The sequence below is a fragment of the Magallana gigas genome, chromosome 7 (genome assembly GCF_963853765.1).
Source record: "Magallana gigas chromosome 7, xbMagGiga1.1, whole genome shotgun sequence".
Lineage (NCBI taxonomy): Eukaryota > Metazoa > Mollusca > Bivalvia > Ostreida > Ostreidae > Magallana > Magallana gigas.
In genome coordinates, this window is record NC_088859.1 from 21,915,311 (window position 1) to 21,931,415 (window position 16,105).

At 34.8% G+C, this 16,105-nt stretch overlaps 1 protein-coding gene across 1 annotated transcript; it reads right to left on the minus strand.

Moving 5' to 3' along the window:
- Nucleotides 1–891: 891 nt before the first annotated feature.
- On the minus strand, nucleotides 892–16,091 carry LOC105347342 (TBC1 domain family member 16). The gene is made up of 11 exons (XM_011456376.4): nucleotides 15,954–16,091; nucleotides 10,079–10,348; nucleotides 7,333–8,650; nucleotides 6,563–6,735; nucleotides 5,954–6,124; nucleotides 5,580–5,728; nucleotides 5,243–5,377; nucleotides 4,817–5,003; nucleotides 4,459–4,556; nucleotides 3,797–4,025; nucleotides 892–3,543 (listed from the first exon to the last, which is right to left on the minus strand). Exons 2-11 carry the CDS (start codon nucleotides 10,286–10,288, stop codon nucleotides 3,352–3,354), a joined length of 2,862 nt encoding a protein of 953 aa, XP_011454678.2. The 5' UTR covers nucleotides 10,289–10,348; nucleotides 15,954–16,091; the 3' UTR covers nucleotides 892–3,351.
- Nucleotides 16,092–16,105: the final 14 nt, after the last annotated feature.

A 16,105-nucleotide genomic window follows, 5' to 3' on the forward strand; every position in this document is an offset into this window, starting at 1 on the left:
TTCTGTAGGAAACTGCTGTATGGGAACATGAGGTGCCTTAGTGCGGAGAATTTGAACAATGCCTTGATGTGTGAAAAACATTTTTCTTTCAAATCATCCATGTATGTGTTGAAGGAAGAGGTTTGGTATTAATCTCAATATTTTTAAAAGATCTTTTATTTTGGGTATATTGTTGATTATTTATGCAATTGACTCTGCTTTTAGCCATTCTGAATCTGTTGGTTGGAGGTATGTGATCTCGGCTTCTGCTTTGTATTATGCATTTTGGTCAAAGACCACAAAACAGATTATTTTATACAGCATCATTGTAGAGCTGATAGTGATTTTTTTTTTTTCAACAGTATCTCGGTATCTCATCCTCTTTCATGACATGTGATAAATCATTTCCAAAATGTTAACTGTTATTGATGAAATAAAGGAAATGCTTACTGTGTTTCAATTTTCTTTCTTTCTGTTTTCATGCCATAATGCCACAAAGAAGCATTATATTGTTACTGTCAGTTGTCATTAGACTGTAATTTGAATACTGATCATTTAGATGAACAGAATTATAAATATACAGTATTTTTTATTCCTTATTGATTTTCTGTGGTCTTCTCACCTACATTGAGATGTTTTACTGCATCCTTAGAAAGCATGAAATAATTTGTTTTTTGACTTAATCTAATTTAAAACATAGGTACACATTGACTGGGTTTATCACATGACTGGATAACGGTAATGAATTAAATTTCAAATTTATTAAAACAGGGCAAGTGCAACAAATTAATGTGGGTCCTACCAGAACTAATGAATTAATTATAAAATAATTGTACAGCTGTTTGTAACACGTAAATTAATTGGTAATGAGAACTTCTTGATTCCTTAAATAAGAAAATGAAGGCATCAGGGTTAATGTTAATGATTTATTTCTGAAATAAATCACATTACAATGTTTGTAGATAATGATAAAGATCAAGCTCAGGACAACAACAACAACGAAACTGATTTTATATTCATGATCCTAAAATGAGACACATTACACAGCAGTTCATATGGGTCAGTAGATTTACTACATGAAAAAGGCTGTCACATATACTAAATTAATTAAAATCTCATTTAAGAGTTACTTGGAAAACGGAGAATGCTTATTCAAAATTTCATGAGAGTATACAAGATTTGATTCACAAACTATAAAAATTAATAATCTGCAGTCTTCCAAGTTATTGCTGATAATCTCCCTTGACTTGTGAAACTGCAACATGAAATAAAAGTGATGACTATAAAATTGATTATTTTAACTAGACCCGCACAAATGGAGGAACAGGATTTGAAAAAAATAAAAAAACCAACAAGTCAAATATTTTATCAATTTTGTGTGTTTGAGTAATAATCACATATCATAACTATATACAACCTTTTTGTGTCTTTACATAATATCAAAGAGTGGCACCTCTTGACTAAATTATCATAAAAGTGAGGTAACAGATGAACACAAAAGAAATAATAAAATACAATACACACACTGTAAAACCATTGCACAAAAATTGCTGGAATGTAGGAAAATGGCTACATCTTAATGCCTAGACTTTTGTCACAAAATCTCGAAAAATAAATATCAGAAATTGTGTCATATGAGTCCCAATAAATGCATCTACCCCCAAAAAATGGCAATATAGATAGCAGGAGATTCACATTTTGGTATACATTACTACACAGTTCAATTAAATGTATCGTACATCAAAGATAGTAAAGATCAAAGACAGAAACAAGACAAGATTCAAAACAAAGATTTAACAAAGACTATGAATTTAGTGTCTTTGCTAAAAAAATATCACAAAAAGTAGATAAATAAAAGGTAAAGGAAATCACAGAAGCCAACAGTTAATGGCCTAGCTTTTCTGTTCATGTAAATGCAATCAAACTGTAAACTAGATGTAATAAAGCCATTAAATTATTGTACATATTACAAAAAGAACAGTTAAAGAATGTAATGTCTGAAGTTTGGAAACTACATGTATCTGTAAAAATGAATTTATCATTGGTAATATAAATAAATGTATAGCATGATTGGGTCAATGAAAATGATCCTGAAAAAGACAAAAAGCACTGAGAAAACAGAAAACACATTGAGCTCTAATGAAAGTTCAAACAGATTGGATTTCGTTAAGATTAAGAGTTTCACAGAAACTTGGCTTAAACAAATTCATACAAGACCTCATTAAATGATATAATTCTACATAATGTTTTTTTCTTTCAACCAAAAATTGCTTGAGAATGCCCCTAGAACTGGCCCTTTTCTTTGATTCTGTATAATAATGAATCTTGATTAATGAAGAAACATATAAACTGACACAATGTAAATTCTACAAATTCAAATCACCTTGATACATCCTACCCTTACCATATTAAATGCAACCTTCATTTTCCAAACATCTTTTTGGGTTTTTTTTTTTTAATTTAAACACGTTCTAAGGTAAAAGAATTCCTTTTCACAATAGCTTTCAAATACCAAATAACCACATGTATCACACAACCTGATTACAGCATTTCTCTATATACACTATACATATTGCTCCAAACCCTATACTTACGAATCTCATGACCAATATGGTGTATATTGTCATCAAAGTGACTTGATTATATTGTTTCCAAATGATGTTCAAACAGCACCAACAAATTCATCTATAATTCCCCCAAAATGACCTAATTATTCCATGACCAATGATCTAGATCATTGTTTACCTCCCCTTACTGACTATGCTTATTGTATATCATATCTATTACCGACACTAAATAACAAATATTGCACTACTTTAAGCAATTTTAAATAAGTTCTGAGAACATCAAGTAAAATTTCAAATATATGTAAACATCAACAAAACAATAAATATATTAAGTATTTTGTGTTTTTTTGTTACAGATGTAAAATACATTGTACTACAAGCATGCATGAGAATCCCTAAATAATAACATGTACACAAAATCACCAGGGCTGCGTTCAAGATCAGGAACAGTACGCTAACCTAGCCACTACGTAGATAGATATTCGTAGCCTAAATATTTTATGCTAAGCATCAAATACAAGATGATCACCTTAGTTACCACTTTGTAACAAACATGAAATCTATTGTATAGTTTGAAAATGATCATGACTTTCATATCATAATATACCATGCTACATACACGATTGGATAATCTGATTATCATATATGCTGCTTTCATCTTCTTAAGTTCTACACTGTATTTACTTCTAACAAATGTTTCTAAATTAATGGTGTCCTTATGATATACACTGTATATTGTACCAGTCCTTTTGACCAGATCTTAATGATATAGTTGTCATGGCTGCTATAGATGGAATTTCTTGGATCAGTTGGGAGGATGTACAGGGGACCCAGGGTTACTGTTGTACGGACACATGTCATTTTTGTGGTTGCCCACACACTCCACAATGGGCACGTGCCCACTATCCCACATCCCTGGTCCACAAAGGGAGCACAGCCCATGCAAGGTGCAAGGAATTCTGGGTAGTTTTCTGTAGTGATGTAGAAGTCCTCTTGCCTGAAATGAAATAAGCAAAATATACCAAAACCAACATCATGTAACTGAATTATATATGTATCAAATTTCCTAAGAAATACATTGATGAAAATGAGACATTCTGCCTGTAATTTAAACTTTTGTTTTTTTATCTGCTGTAGATGCATTTAGAAACATAATTCAATTAAAATACATGTACATGTATTTACAGGCAATATTTGTAGGATATTGTTCATGCATATCATTTTACTGAAAACAAAAAACGTTTAGTTACTTTTCGGAGAACAAGCTGCCCATTCATATGCATGGCAAGACTGCTGAAGTGTAAGAGTATTTCATCGGAGGGCAGGCCCTGGTCAATCACGTCGTCGCCATAGATACTGACAATGGCCACACAGATAAAGAGGTGGAAGTAGTCGGTCTGGTAGTGAGACCAGCATGACTCCCAGATCTTCAGCGCATCTGTCTCAGGGAATTCCCTCTTGAAGCACAGCAATATCCACCTGAGAAATATTAATGTAAGGATTTAAATGGATAAGCGCCACTTACACATTATTGGTATTTCTAATATAAATCTCTTGCCACGTGAAACACTTAAGTTTGACAATTTTATACTTCAAATACATGTATCAAGTGTTATATATATTTCTAAAGTCTAAGAGTCTTTACATGTACATTTATTATCTAGTACATGGATATACAGTTAAACTTCGATATCTCGAACACCAATATCTCGAATACAATGGATATGTCGAAGTAATTTTTAAGTCCCAACCACCTATTTTTAAAGTATTTTACCCTCGATATCTCGAATATTCGGATATCTCGAAGCCCCATCTAGTTTGAGATAACAAAGTTTGACTGTACATTTACCTAAACCCTAATTTGACAAAGTTTAATTGTATTCTTGCATCATGATCTGTAGACTTATTTTACCTGTGACAGAACAACAGTTCCAGTGCATCCTCTCCCAGACGATTCAGGTGCATGTAGAAATCATTCTGCATCAGTCTGAGTAACTCCCTTAAGTAATCCTACAGAGTTAGAAACATGTGAATCATTCAAAATATTTATCACTCTATCATAAATACATGTAGCCCATAATTATGATTTTGTAAAGAAGTTTTCAATTTTTATGCAATTTATATACATAATCTTTGCAACACTAAATATTCTTGATAGACTTGTATACTTCTGCATACAAATATATGTATTTTCCTTCTAATAGAACAATCAAAATTAACAATTCCCAAAAGGTTTTTGAATGAATGTAATTATTATTTGGTGAAAGTACCAATTGCTTGTCCATGTCGCTGTCTCTAGGTGAACTGACAAATATGGTTCCCTGCATCAGCCCAGTAAAACACCAGTAAGCGTCAGCCTCGTTCTGAATCTCCGCTAAAACGGGGGCCAACAGGTCCGACATCCCCTGTGTGTACCCCATCGTTGGATTGGCCACCGCATAATTCAACAAAATGTTTCTGAAGAAAAAAAATCCAAAAATTAAACATCTTTTGCAATTTCTTTAAAGTTTTTACAATGGTTATTATAAAAACTTTACAATATGTTATTTTTTCAAACATTGTTCCACTTTTTTAAACACAAAAAATTGAACTCTATATTGCTGTTTATACATTTACTATTTAATACGATTATATAATATGTTGACAACAATAGATTTATCATTTATAGCATGTGAAAACTGAACTGGCTCACTCACTGTAGAACCTCTATATTGGGATTCTCCTCCCCCCTGAAGTATGGGTGACTCCGGTCCGTTCTGACCACATCTTTCTCCACTGTAGACTGGATCTTTCTCCAGAACTGTTCCTTCTCTTGAGGAGTCATGTCTTCCCTACAAAACAGTTTCCACTGTGCATCCCCAAATGATGATCAATATATATCTTAAACATATCATTTTCTCTCATTTTCAGCAGATTTCTAGCCTGTTTTAAAGTTTTATTCGGTCATTACTGTGTATTTATAATTGGATGTGTTTGTATTTTTTTTGCTACTGAATTATCAAACAGCTTAGAATTTGAAATCCTGTGTTGTACCTCATTTTCCTGATGTCCTGGTACTGTATGTAGCGGTCGTTTCTGATGGCCTCCCTCTCCTCGAATGTGGAGTCCCAGGGATAATAATGAAGCAGGAATGGCCAAGTCTCGTGTCTCAGGTGGGGGTCCAGTCCCCCAAAGAATATATGCTGAAAATGCACAAAACAAGTTAATGTACATATACAATACATCACAGCTATAGCTAATATTTGTTCAAATTCCAAAAGATACATCTTTAGGTTCATTCATCAAAAAAAAATTATACAGGCATTTTTAAAAAATAACTCATCATTTTTACAGTAAAAATAACTGATGAAATATTTGTTGGTAAATTTCCTTCAAACATGTATGCTAATAACACTTTGGAATCTAACCTTTCTGAGCTGGTAGTCTTCCTCTATTCTTCCATCACTGGTCATGTGGATCTTCCACTCCTCCTCATTGACCATGTTGTAGATGCCTTCCTCTGGATGACACTGTTCATCGGTCACCTGAGGTCGGACAATCAGGAACTGCTTGTACTGGCCCTCACTCTCCTTGTTTTGCTGCAGAATGATTTTTTACCAGTGAGATAAAATAAAGGCATGATTAACTAGGAATGATTTTATTCATTAAAAGTGAAATTCACTATTGTCTACAAGGGTTTTCTTCCCTAGGTATGAATTCCTAGAAAAGGGGGAATGATTTGAGTACATCTAACCAAATTAATCCCCAAATAAGTTGCCTCTGCTATTCATTATTCAAAAGACTACATTATGATTTGTAATTGCATACAGTAAACCAATATTCACAAGGAATATACTTCCTGATTCACTCGTGACAAACTAGTTTTTGTGCATGACTAAGCCTACATTTACCATCTTAAACAAATACAAAACTACGGGAGTTTAGGACTGCGTCACAGCCATTAGTATACTCTTGTAAGCAAAAAGAAGTTGGTTTACTGCATAGTTTAAAAAAATATATATATATTTGTTGCCTACCTTGTCCTTCATCTTGGCAAATAGATTCCAGTCCTCGAAGATCTCAGCCAGCTTGTCCAGTCCCCCGTGGTGGAAGTGTAGAATCTTGTACTGGCTCTCCCTGCTGGCTATCACAACCTGTCCCTTCATGCAGAAGGGGTCAGAATAAAACAGTCTCAGCGACCTCATTTGACCTGTCAGAGAGAAGAGGCCAGACTAGAACAATCTTACAAACAAATCTTAGCAGTAAATTGCAGAAGTGTAGCTCTACAGGAAAATTTGAATTGATATGCTGTGAAGCTACTATTATTTATATACAAAAAAGTTGCAGTTTACTGTGCATGAAAGTGTACACAGTTCTAGTCTTATTACTGGTAACCTTATTTCTCTATGCCCTGTCAATTCGAACTTACAGTTCTGCAGTAAGAAATTACCCAGTAAAAAAAAACTACTATATTAATGATCATGTAGACCTTCTTTTCTAGTTGAAAGGAATACTCTACCACACTGAACAATACATCAATGGTATGAGGAGTTAATACATGTTGTGGGACTAATTATAACAGTCAAAATAGATACATGTAATGATTACTCTTTTATAGTCATATGCCTTCAATGAAACTCGTCACATTTTACAATAATAGGCAAGAACAAAAATGAAAATTCAATAATTAGACAATATATATGTTAAAAATTAAGATGAATCAGACAAGGTAAGTTCTTTCTTGTAAATACATGATCAGTATAAACTGTGCTTTTAAATGGCCCTCTCTAGATTAAGGCAAGCTTACCCAGATCCACCGAGAAGACCCCACACATCTGGTCCTTGGCGCTCTTCCTTTCCTGTGAACCAGTTGAGTAGGACACCGAGTTGTGAGGAAATGTCAGATTGTGGGTGACCGGGGCAGAGCTGTCACTGCTTGGGGAGTCAGGTGACTTGTTCCACGTAGGGGAAAGAGAAGGGGATTCATCATCGCTAGGGGGCACCGAGTCTGGCCCCGAGGTCAAGGAAGAGGAAGAAGAGGACTGTCTGCACCTTGTGACAGAAATATCCGGAGTTGTCAGTGATGGAACAGAGTAATATCCATCACTACTTGCATTGGTGTTCAGATTCAAATCTTTGGGAACACCAGTCCGTGTGGTAGGTTTAGCAGTCACTTCTGTTACAGTTTCTGAGCTATCGCACGTACTCGAGCCATTGTCTTGGACCGAGACGCCCTCTCTGAGTTCATCGATCATTCGGTTGTAATGAGCACCTGAAGGACTGGGATGAGTGGAGTCTGAACTGAGACTTAATCCCTCAGCATCTGTAGACTGGGAACTGGAGCTGGTGTCAAACTTGCTCTCATTCTTATTCAGGTTCTTCTCTGTGATGTACTTGTCCATGTTCACTGTCTGTGGTTTATCAATCTCCTCTGTTACAACAACCAGATTATCCCCGTCCATTTCTATACTGACCGACTTGTTAGACTCCAGCCTCTCTCTGGCCTTTGTGTGGAGTTTATTCCTCTTTAACATGGCCGCTAGTTGTTCCTCCGCCGTCAAGCTGTCTGTTGTGTCTGAGGAGGAAATGTCCTCCTCGGGTCCTCGCCTATTGTCTGTCTTACACTCCGCATTACTCTCCTTGTCCACATGCAAGTCATTAACATTGCGGCCCACAGTGGAGGACTTTTTGGGGACATTTTTCTCATTATTCTGCACCACATCCTCTGTATCGATGCCGGAATCGGTTTGTGATTTATTACTCGTACTAGACTTCCTGTTGATTTCCTCTACTTGGGACCAGCTATCCAAACAGTCCTCCCGTGAGCCCAAGGAAAGTTCTGAATTCATGCTTGAGTTATCTATGCTCTGTTTCTTCTTGTTTTTCACAGGAGCTTTGTCCATATAATACTGTTCACAGGCATCACTACCCATAGATACACAGGACCCCCGCGGGGAACTGCTCGGGGAGGGGGTGGTGATTTGCTTGCGAGCAAACTCCTGCCTCGGGGTTCGCTTTGGGCTTGGTGTTGTTGCATAAGATCTGTTGGGACTCTCAATGCTCTTGGGGTTCTTTTTCAAAGATGAATTTGGAATCCATGTTAAAATTAAGGTTGGTCCATTTTTCTAAAATACAAATAAAATCAGATATGAATACAGTCACTTAAATAATATTGAATTCCACAGATCACTATTACTGTCACGTGGTGAGATTTTTTTCATGAGTTACCGGTATGTCAAATTATGAATTTTTGTTCAGAAGTTGTTTTAGCTCTAGACTTTTTGTTTTGTTTATAAAGAGAATTATACACAATGCATAAACCAATTTTAATATGCATTATATCAAATATCAAAAAAGATAAATGCTTTTAAATCATAGATTATAAAGGTCATCAATTCTTCATACAAAACCAAGCACAGGGCATAAAATGTGAAAGTTTTATCCTTTTTTCCCAACCAAAAGATTATATAGATATTCAAATCAATTCCAAACAAGCATTGTAAAGAGAAAATGTGTGAAAAAACCATGTCTGGAGAACATAGATAAAAACAGTCAGAGAAAACAAATATCCATGTACTAATGTTGCATGTAAATGTATGTCTCTGAGATAACCAGTGACTTTGATAATGAGCCAACCAAATCTTGGGTGAACTTCAAATACAGAGTCAAATGCAAAATCTTAATCAAAAAATAAACTACATTCATCCATACCAAAAACACCTAATGGGAACTAGTATAATTTGGTAGGCTCAATTTTTCAAAGATTTTCGGTCTCCTACACCAAAAAGTTAACATTCCTAAAGAATTATGAAGTACAGGTACATGTACTATATAATTTTTGCTAATTTTGAGGTCAATGCGACGATTTAGCAATCCAAGAAGTACAAAACACAGAAGGTGATCAAAACGCTTATTCGAGCTTTCAGCTCAGGTGAGCTAAAAACCGCCGAAAAGACCAAATCCTACCTAGAAAATTTGCCATAATGAAATCTAAATGATTCCACAGTACATATAACCTATTCCATAAGATACTGACTTAACAAAAAAAAAAAGATACTTTCATAATTTCATTCAGACAGTATAGAGCTGTGTTTCTTAGAAAATACTTTATTTGTAGACGTTAAAAGTACATCCATTATCAGCAGACTCTTGCTGTAAAATAAAACCATGACACCAGCACCTGTCTCCATGGTTACAGTGACTATTAAGAATGGACTACAAATCATCATTACCAGGGTAATTATGACTTCAGAGAGGCATTAATTTGTCAGACAGTAACCCTCATTACAGAATAGGTTTGCCATAACTTCACACTTTGTAAGTGCCGCTGGTTTGTCTCTTAAATTAGACTCGTTAGTCTGCCAACTAACGCAATGATATAAATATAGGAGGAAATAAAGAATAAAGGTCAACAGATAAATCAAGCAGTCTGATGGTTGATGGATAAAAGTACAGTCCAAACAAATCGAGATTTAAGTCTATGCTAAAATCAGGTCAAGAAGAAATTTTTGACTTGCATACTCAATGTCATTTATGCAGACACATAATCTTACATCATCATCGTTTTGTGACCTCAGGGTCAGGTAACCTGGGTGGTGCTCCTCAGAGTCCACTGCCAGGGTGGCCGGGGGGTGTACACAGACATTGTTCTTGCAGTAGATGATTTCTCCATCTAGCGGGGGCGGCTTCAGATGTTCAGAGCCCAAGCCCAGTATAGAAGTTGCCTTCTTGAAGATGGTGCCCAGGGCCATTATGGAATCCATCTGGATACTTTACTCCGTCACACCAACCCTCTACCGGCTACTGCAAGGACATGGTCCAGTCTGTAAAAAAAGATCAAAAGTTTATACTATAAAATATGTCATAGCTTGCAATGCTAATAATATGGCTATCTCATCCATCTGATGTTAATTACTATGAATGATGAATCATTTTTTTATTTTCTCAAAAGAACTTTGTTCTACGCAAATACAAGTGGTTTCTCTTAACCAGATAATCCACTGGAATTGATCATGAAGTGTAAGGTTAGTTATGCATTACAAATCATTTTGTAATGCTGATCTAAATAGGAATTTTTTTTATCACATATCCTATGATTGATATTGCTACATTATTTTGTTCATCGCTCTCACACCATATTACCAAGTAGTTTAAACAAGAGGCCCATGGGCCATAACAGTCACCAGAGTCACCGTATATAAAAAAATTAATTAAACAGAAATAATCATCTTCGCTAGCCAAGGGTTTTCATTCCTTTTCGTTTGCTCCCCATAAGCCCTTGGCGGATTTCATTACGAAAACTCGGTGATGTGGTTGCACTATCTAGTGAGCATATTTACTTTTTAATCGAAATTAAACAACCGGTTATATACACACTATGGCATTAATACAACTTGAAAACATGTTGACTACCGAATATCGGAACATAATTAACGATGTTTATAAATACAAATTAATACAAATTCATAGTGTTTTGTAAGGACCTGTACAGGGAGTGAAAAAGTCGCCGATTTATATTAAAGCTTTCATGTCTAAAACCAGGTATCGTTGTCGTGAATATTGCGGACCAAAGAAATTAAATAAAACACTGCTCATTGAACCCTTAAAAGCAATAACCATAAGCAGAAATGTATATACCGGTACTAACGGGATAGGCAACTTCTACATTAGCCATGTTTACTTCCAATGCTTTCATGCGAGCCTTGACTTGCGGTAAGTTTGTAGAACTATGTTCATTCACTGTAAAACCTACAGGTTTTTAAAGCAATCTGGTTAGACCATCGTTAGGGAGGCACTATACTCGAGAACTTGTGTCTCAACTTGTTAAAAGTACCGAATGTTTTAGCCAAGATCACACTTGTGTTTTCTTTTAAAGTTTATATATACAAGTACTGCGATTGGATCAGCTACTCGCAGCTGCAGCCAATCATTAAACGGAGCTTTTCACCAAATTTTTCGTTAAGAAATCCGCCACGGGTTTATGGGGAGCGAAGTGGACCGAAAACCCTTGGCTAGCGATGATGAGAAATAATCTGCAAGTCACTTTTATAAGTCAATGTCTGAACTTTCCTTGAACTGCTTTCCCTTGAAAAACTGATATAAAAAGTGTGCTCAAACGCTTTCAAGAAAAAACAATAAGACTAAAGACATCATTTGACACTGGCATGTCTTAGCTTAATAAAACTAATTAGAAGACATATGCATGTGTAACTCTGTTCTAGTTCCCAATAAGTCATTCAATCCACAGGGGACCAGAATTCTTTAAAATCTACCAACTGCTGTATGTCAACAGATCATCCTTAATTGGTTAAAAAAAAAAACTCTCTAGAAAGGACGTAATTGCCAGAACGTGGTCCTGGTATTCCCATGTTTACTTCTGACCAATAGAGGCAAACCATTATCTCTAGTTTTCAGCACAGACGATGATCACCAAGTTTATTTGAGCTCAGCAACTACTGCATAAAAATCTCATTCAGTCTTTGGGAGATCAATAGAAATCCATAGACAGTCGTCTTCAAATTTATCCCATTTCCTCCAATTATATCACTCACAGGAGTAAAATTACACAGACTGGGAAAGATAATAGTTATTGTCTTATTTGCTAAATTTTAACACATTAGAAGTGAGCAAAGTAGGACAACATGTTATCTCACAGATTAATATCAGGTTCTCAATTACAAAACGAACTTTTTTATTTGTACCGGAATGTACCGATACAGTTAAACTTAGTCATAGCAAATTCCTAGAGGCCAGTTGATTCACTTAGCTTCTAGTATATTGTATATCATAATTTTTTATATCAATCTGTATATAGACTTTGTGATAAAACATTAATAAGCATTATATGGTGAATTCACAATATACATGTCTTCCACATACGAAAACTATTTGTGCCATTGAAGCATTAAATACATAACTCTCTTTGGAAACCTTAAATTTTTGAATTGTTAATCAATTCATTAACTTGAATTGTTAACCAAAGGATTTTAATTAAACAATATTATCAATTGTTATGGTTAACTTTACAACTACTACACAGTTTGTTATAAAATAAAAAATGAATATTTCAGCTTTTTCACCCCTAACAAAACTGAAAATTCATTGGCAGCATATCCTAAAACTCCTTATACATGTTATAAAAGGATTTGTAAAGAAATTTGCCAGGCCTAGGGCATCTTTGCTAGCCAAAGGTCTCTGATCCGCACCGCTCCTCACAAACCCTTGGCAAATCGTGCTCATGTTCAAACTAAAAGAGTTTCAGTATACTGGTAGCTCCAATCTTGTTTTTTATTCACCATGCATACATTTATATGTTCTAACTTTCAAATAAATCTGTGTAAATCTATACAGCAAGACATAAATCATTTTAGATCAAATCAGTCAAACTTATCAAATATCCATTCTATTATTCTGATCCTATATCATTAGCTGTATCAATATGGGGGTGACAAATGGACCAAGCTATGCCAGAATGCACAATCAAACCAAAATCAGTCCTTATGTACCAATCAATACCACAGCTACATCTTAGAGCCACGTCAACTCATCTATCACTGACTGAATCTTCTGTTTCCAAAATAAAAACATACTCCATCGACTGACTCTCAATTTCTTTCTCCTTCTGCCAAACTGGCCAGATTTAATTTATTTTCAACCCAAGCCAAATGGTAACCTCTCACAGTATTTGCTTATTTTGTATATCAATTACATTTTCCTCAAGCTTCACTAGGTTTCATCATTGAACGAGATTTTAATACTTGTATCAAATATGTTTTTTAAATGTATTAAGTGATATTTAAAGTCACGATTACGAGAGAAGAATTTAATGTATCGGTACCATCAGAAATTTTTTCATTTTTCTCAGACTTCAAGATTTTGGGCCACTTGGTTCATTCTCTTGGAGCAAGTTAAACAAGATCAATACAAAACCATTGCTTCTCAGCTGGCTGGCATAAAAGCAGTGTCCTTTCTTAATTGCTATAAAAGATAGATGAAAAATAGAGCTTTTCCATGTTTTGCATTAAATTTTGGCTTGAAATCTGAGCTGATGATTCATCACCACGGACACCCAAAAGGATGTATATTGACTTTCTGTGTATCACTTTGTTTTGTACACATTGAACTTAAAGCTACTTGTAAATATATGTGCTGATGAATAGTAGCCTGATGAAGTGAAAAATTTTGTTGTCAGATCTAGATGGCATTTGGCAGGGTAAAGGGGGGGGGGGGGGGGGGGGTAGGGGTCAATGAGGTCTAGACCCCCTACCCTGGAAATTTTAGACTTAACGTATAAACATATTCTACACATGCCAAAAATAAAGTTAAATCTTAAGCATCCCTCTCCAGGATATAGAGCTTGCACACCCTCCTCCAAGAAAAAAAAATGACATCCCATAAATTGAAACTCCCTAAGAAAGCTTCCTGAATCAGTGTCTGCCAAGTCATGAACCATGTAATGATACTGACAGAACCCAATATTAGGTGGGTAGTATGTACCCACAAATCATACTATCATAATAGTGAAATTATATTTACTCTGCAGTCAGTTATGGCGGGAATTTGTACCCTGGCCACTTTTCTGTAATTCTGTAAACAAAAATGTCACTGTTTTACATGCACTTACCAGGCTATTCTTTTGTAGTGAAAACTGACCTACTGCATATGATCAGACAAATGAATAGAATAGAGGTGATCTGTTTGTTCTTTCTAATATTTAGCTTTTATTCATAGTAGATTAAAAGGAAATAGTCCCAAATATGAATAATGTACCTAATTACATTAATAGCAAACCTAATCCATTATTAACAACTGGTATGAAATATCATATTCTGTCACAGTGTATATTGTTTGACCAGAAAAAAACATATATTCATCAATATAAAAGGCACACTGATGAAATTCTGTTTTCAATTTAACTTAATAAATCAATAAATTACCATCTTCAAGCATGTAGCAACTATTTTCAAAATAGACAGAAAACTTGACTGAAACATAATGACTCATATATGACAGAGAGTAAATTTACAAGTAAAAAAACATTTATAAAACAGTTTATAATGCATTCTTCTCACACATTGCTCAGAAGATTGAAGTTTGAGACAGAAACAAATGGAATACAGTGCCCAAAGCGTCCATCACATTATTTTGTTCAAAATTCTTCATCAAAAAGCTTTTGTTACTTTAGAACTTGTTATGCAACACTTACATCAACTACTGAGTCACAAAACAGGCATTTAGTTTCTGTTAAAAGTCGATGTAAAAAATAGAAAAATATGGAGACAATAACCTTTGACCTTTAAAAAAAAATAGGATTCTTCCTCCAGACGAAACCTATTTAATTCTACTACAAAGGGTATATAGTCTGTATCTTGCCTACAAGGTAGTATAGGAACAGGAATTTCCAATAACAGACTCAATGCTTTGTGAACACATTGAAGGTACTTCCTCTTGCCATAAGCAGCCTGTATACAAAGTTGAAGATGGAAAGTTAAAGCACAAATTCTTTCGTCTCTAAATATTGTTAAATAGTGTGGTTCTGGGATTCCAAACTAAAAGACACCAATGGTACAAAATGAGCTAAATATAGTTTTACAAACTAAGTTTATATGCTGCATACTATAGCTTACGGACCTACATGTATATATGGCATGCCAAATTCACATTAAAAGCTATAATTAAAGGATTGTACAATATACATAGTTAATAAACTGTGAAACTATGTGTACCTCATTTTTGTGAATTTGGCTTACCATTTACCCCCCCCCCCCCCCCCCCCCCCAATCCCCTCTACCCCAGCTTGAAGGAGAGTATGTATACCACCTTGTTACACTACCTTTTTTTCTTCACGCTTACTTCCATGCCAGTGAGAAATATTGTTATAAGTTATAAAACTTCTTTATCAATTGAAAATCAATTGAAAAATCAGTGAACTTTATTTGAAATAATTTTTTTTTTTTCAATTTCTGCTTTCTCATATAATTTTTTTTATCCAGCAGTTAGCTGCAAAGCATGCAATATGTATTTTCCTAATAACTAATCCCATTCCTTTTAATTCTTTCGGGAAAAGGCAATGACAAATTATTTTGTAATCATTGCCAAAAAATCAATATGCAAAATTCTTTATGATGTTAAACCCATATATGCAGCTTAAATTTATACTTAAATAAGTATCTTTTCCACATCCCAAATACTATGTAACAAGTTATAATGATTACTTATTTGTTTATACACTTCTAACTGTCTTCATTCTATGGTAAGGAAAAATATGCAGCATGTTTTTAATCCAAGATACCATTGTCATTGATGTGAAGAATGAAGCACAGCTGACATCCTGTTTACTAAAATTATGTATCAACGTAAACATTCAGAGGAAAATGCAGTTACTTTTTTTCAAACCGATACAGCTTAAATATTTCGGTTATACGATACCTTGATTTTATAAAAATACGTTGAATCTATCATGCTCTACTCCAGTCTTCATCTCATCATTATTGATGTTGACACATATGTAATATTAAATGTAACGCGAAATTTGATTGGTTCCTGCGGAACTCTTAGAAGAAATCCGAGAGATCCCGAGT

What these genes read in the sequence shown, in the direction of transcription:
- LOC105347342 (XM_011456376.4), bottom strand. Translation starts at nt 10,288, where the DNA reads ATGGATTCCATAATGGCCCTGGGCACCATCTTCAAGAAGGCAACTTCT. An exon ending in CAGGACATCAGGAAAATGAG is followed by an intron (nt 5,378 to 5,579) that starts GTACAACACAGG and finishes ACTGTTTTGTAG; the next exon opens with GGAAGACATGACTCCTCAAG. An exon ending in GAACTGTTGTTCTGTCACAG is followed by an intron (nt 4,026 to 4,458) that starts GTAAAATAAGTC and finishes AATATTTCTCAG; the next exon opens with GTGGATATTGCTGTGCTTCA.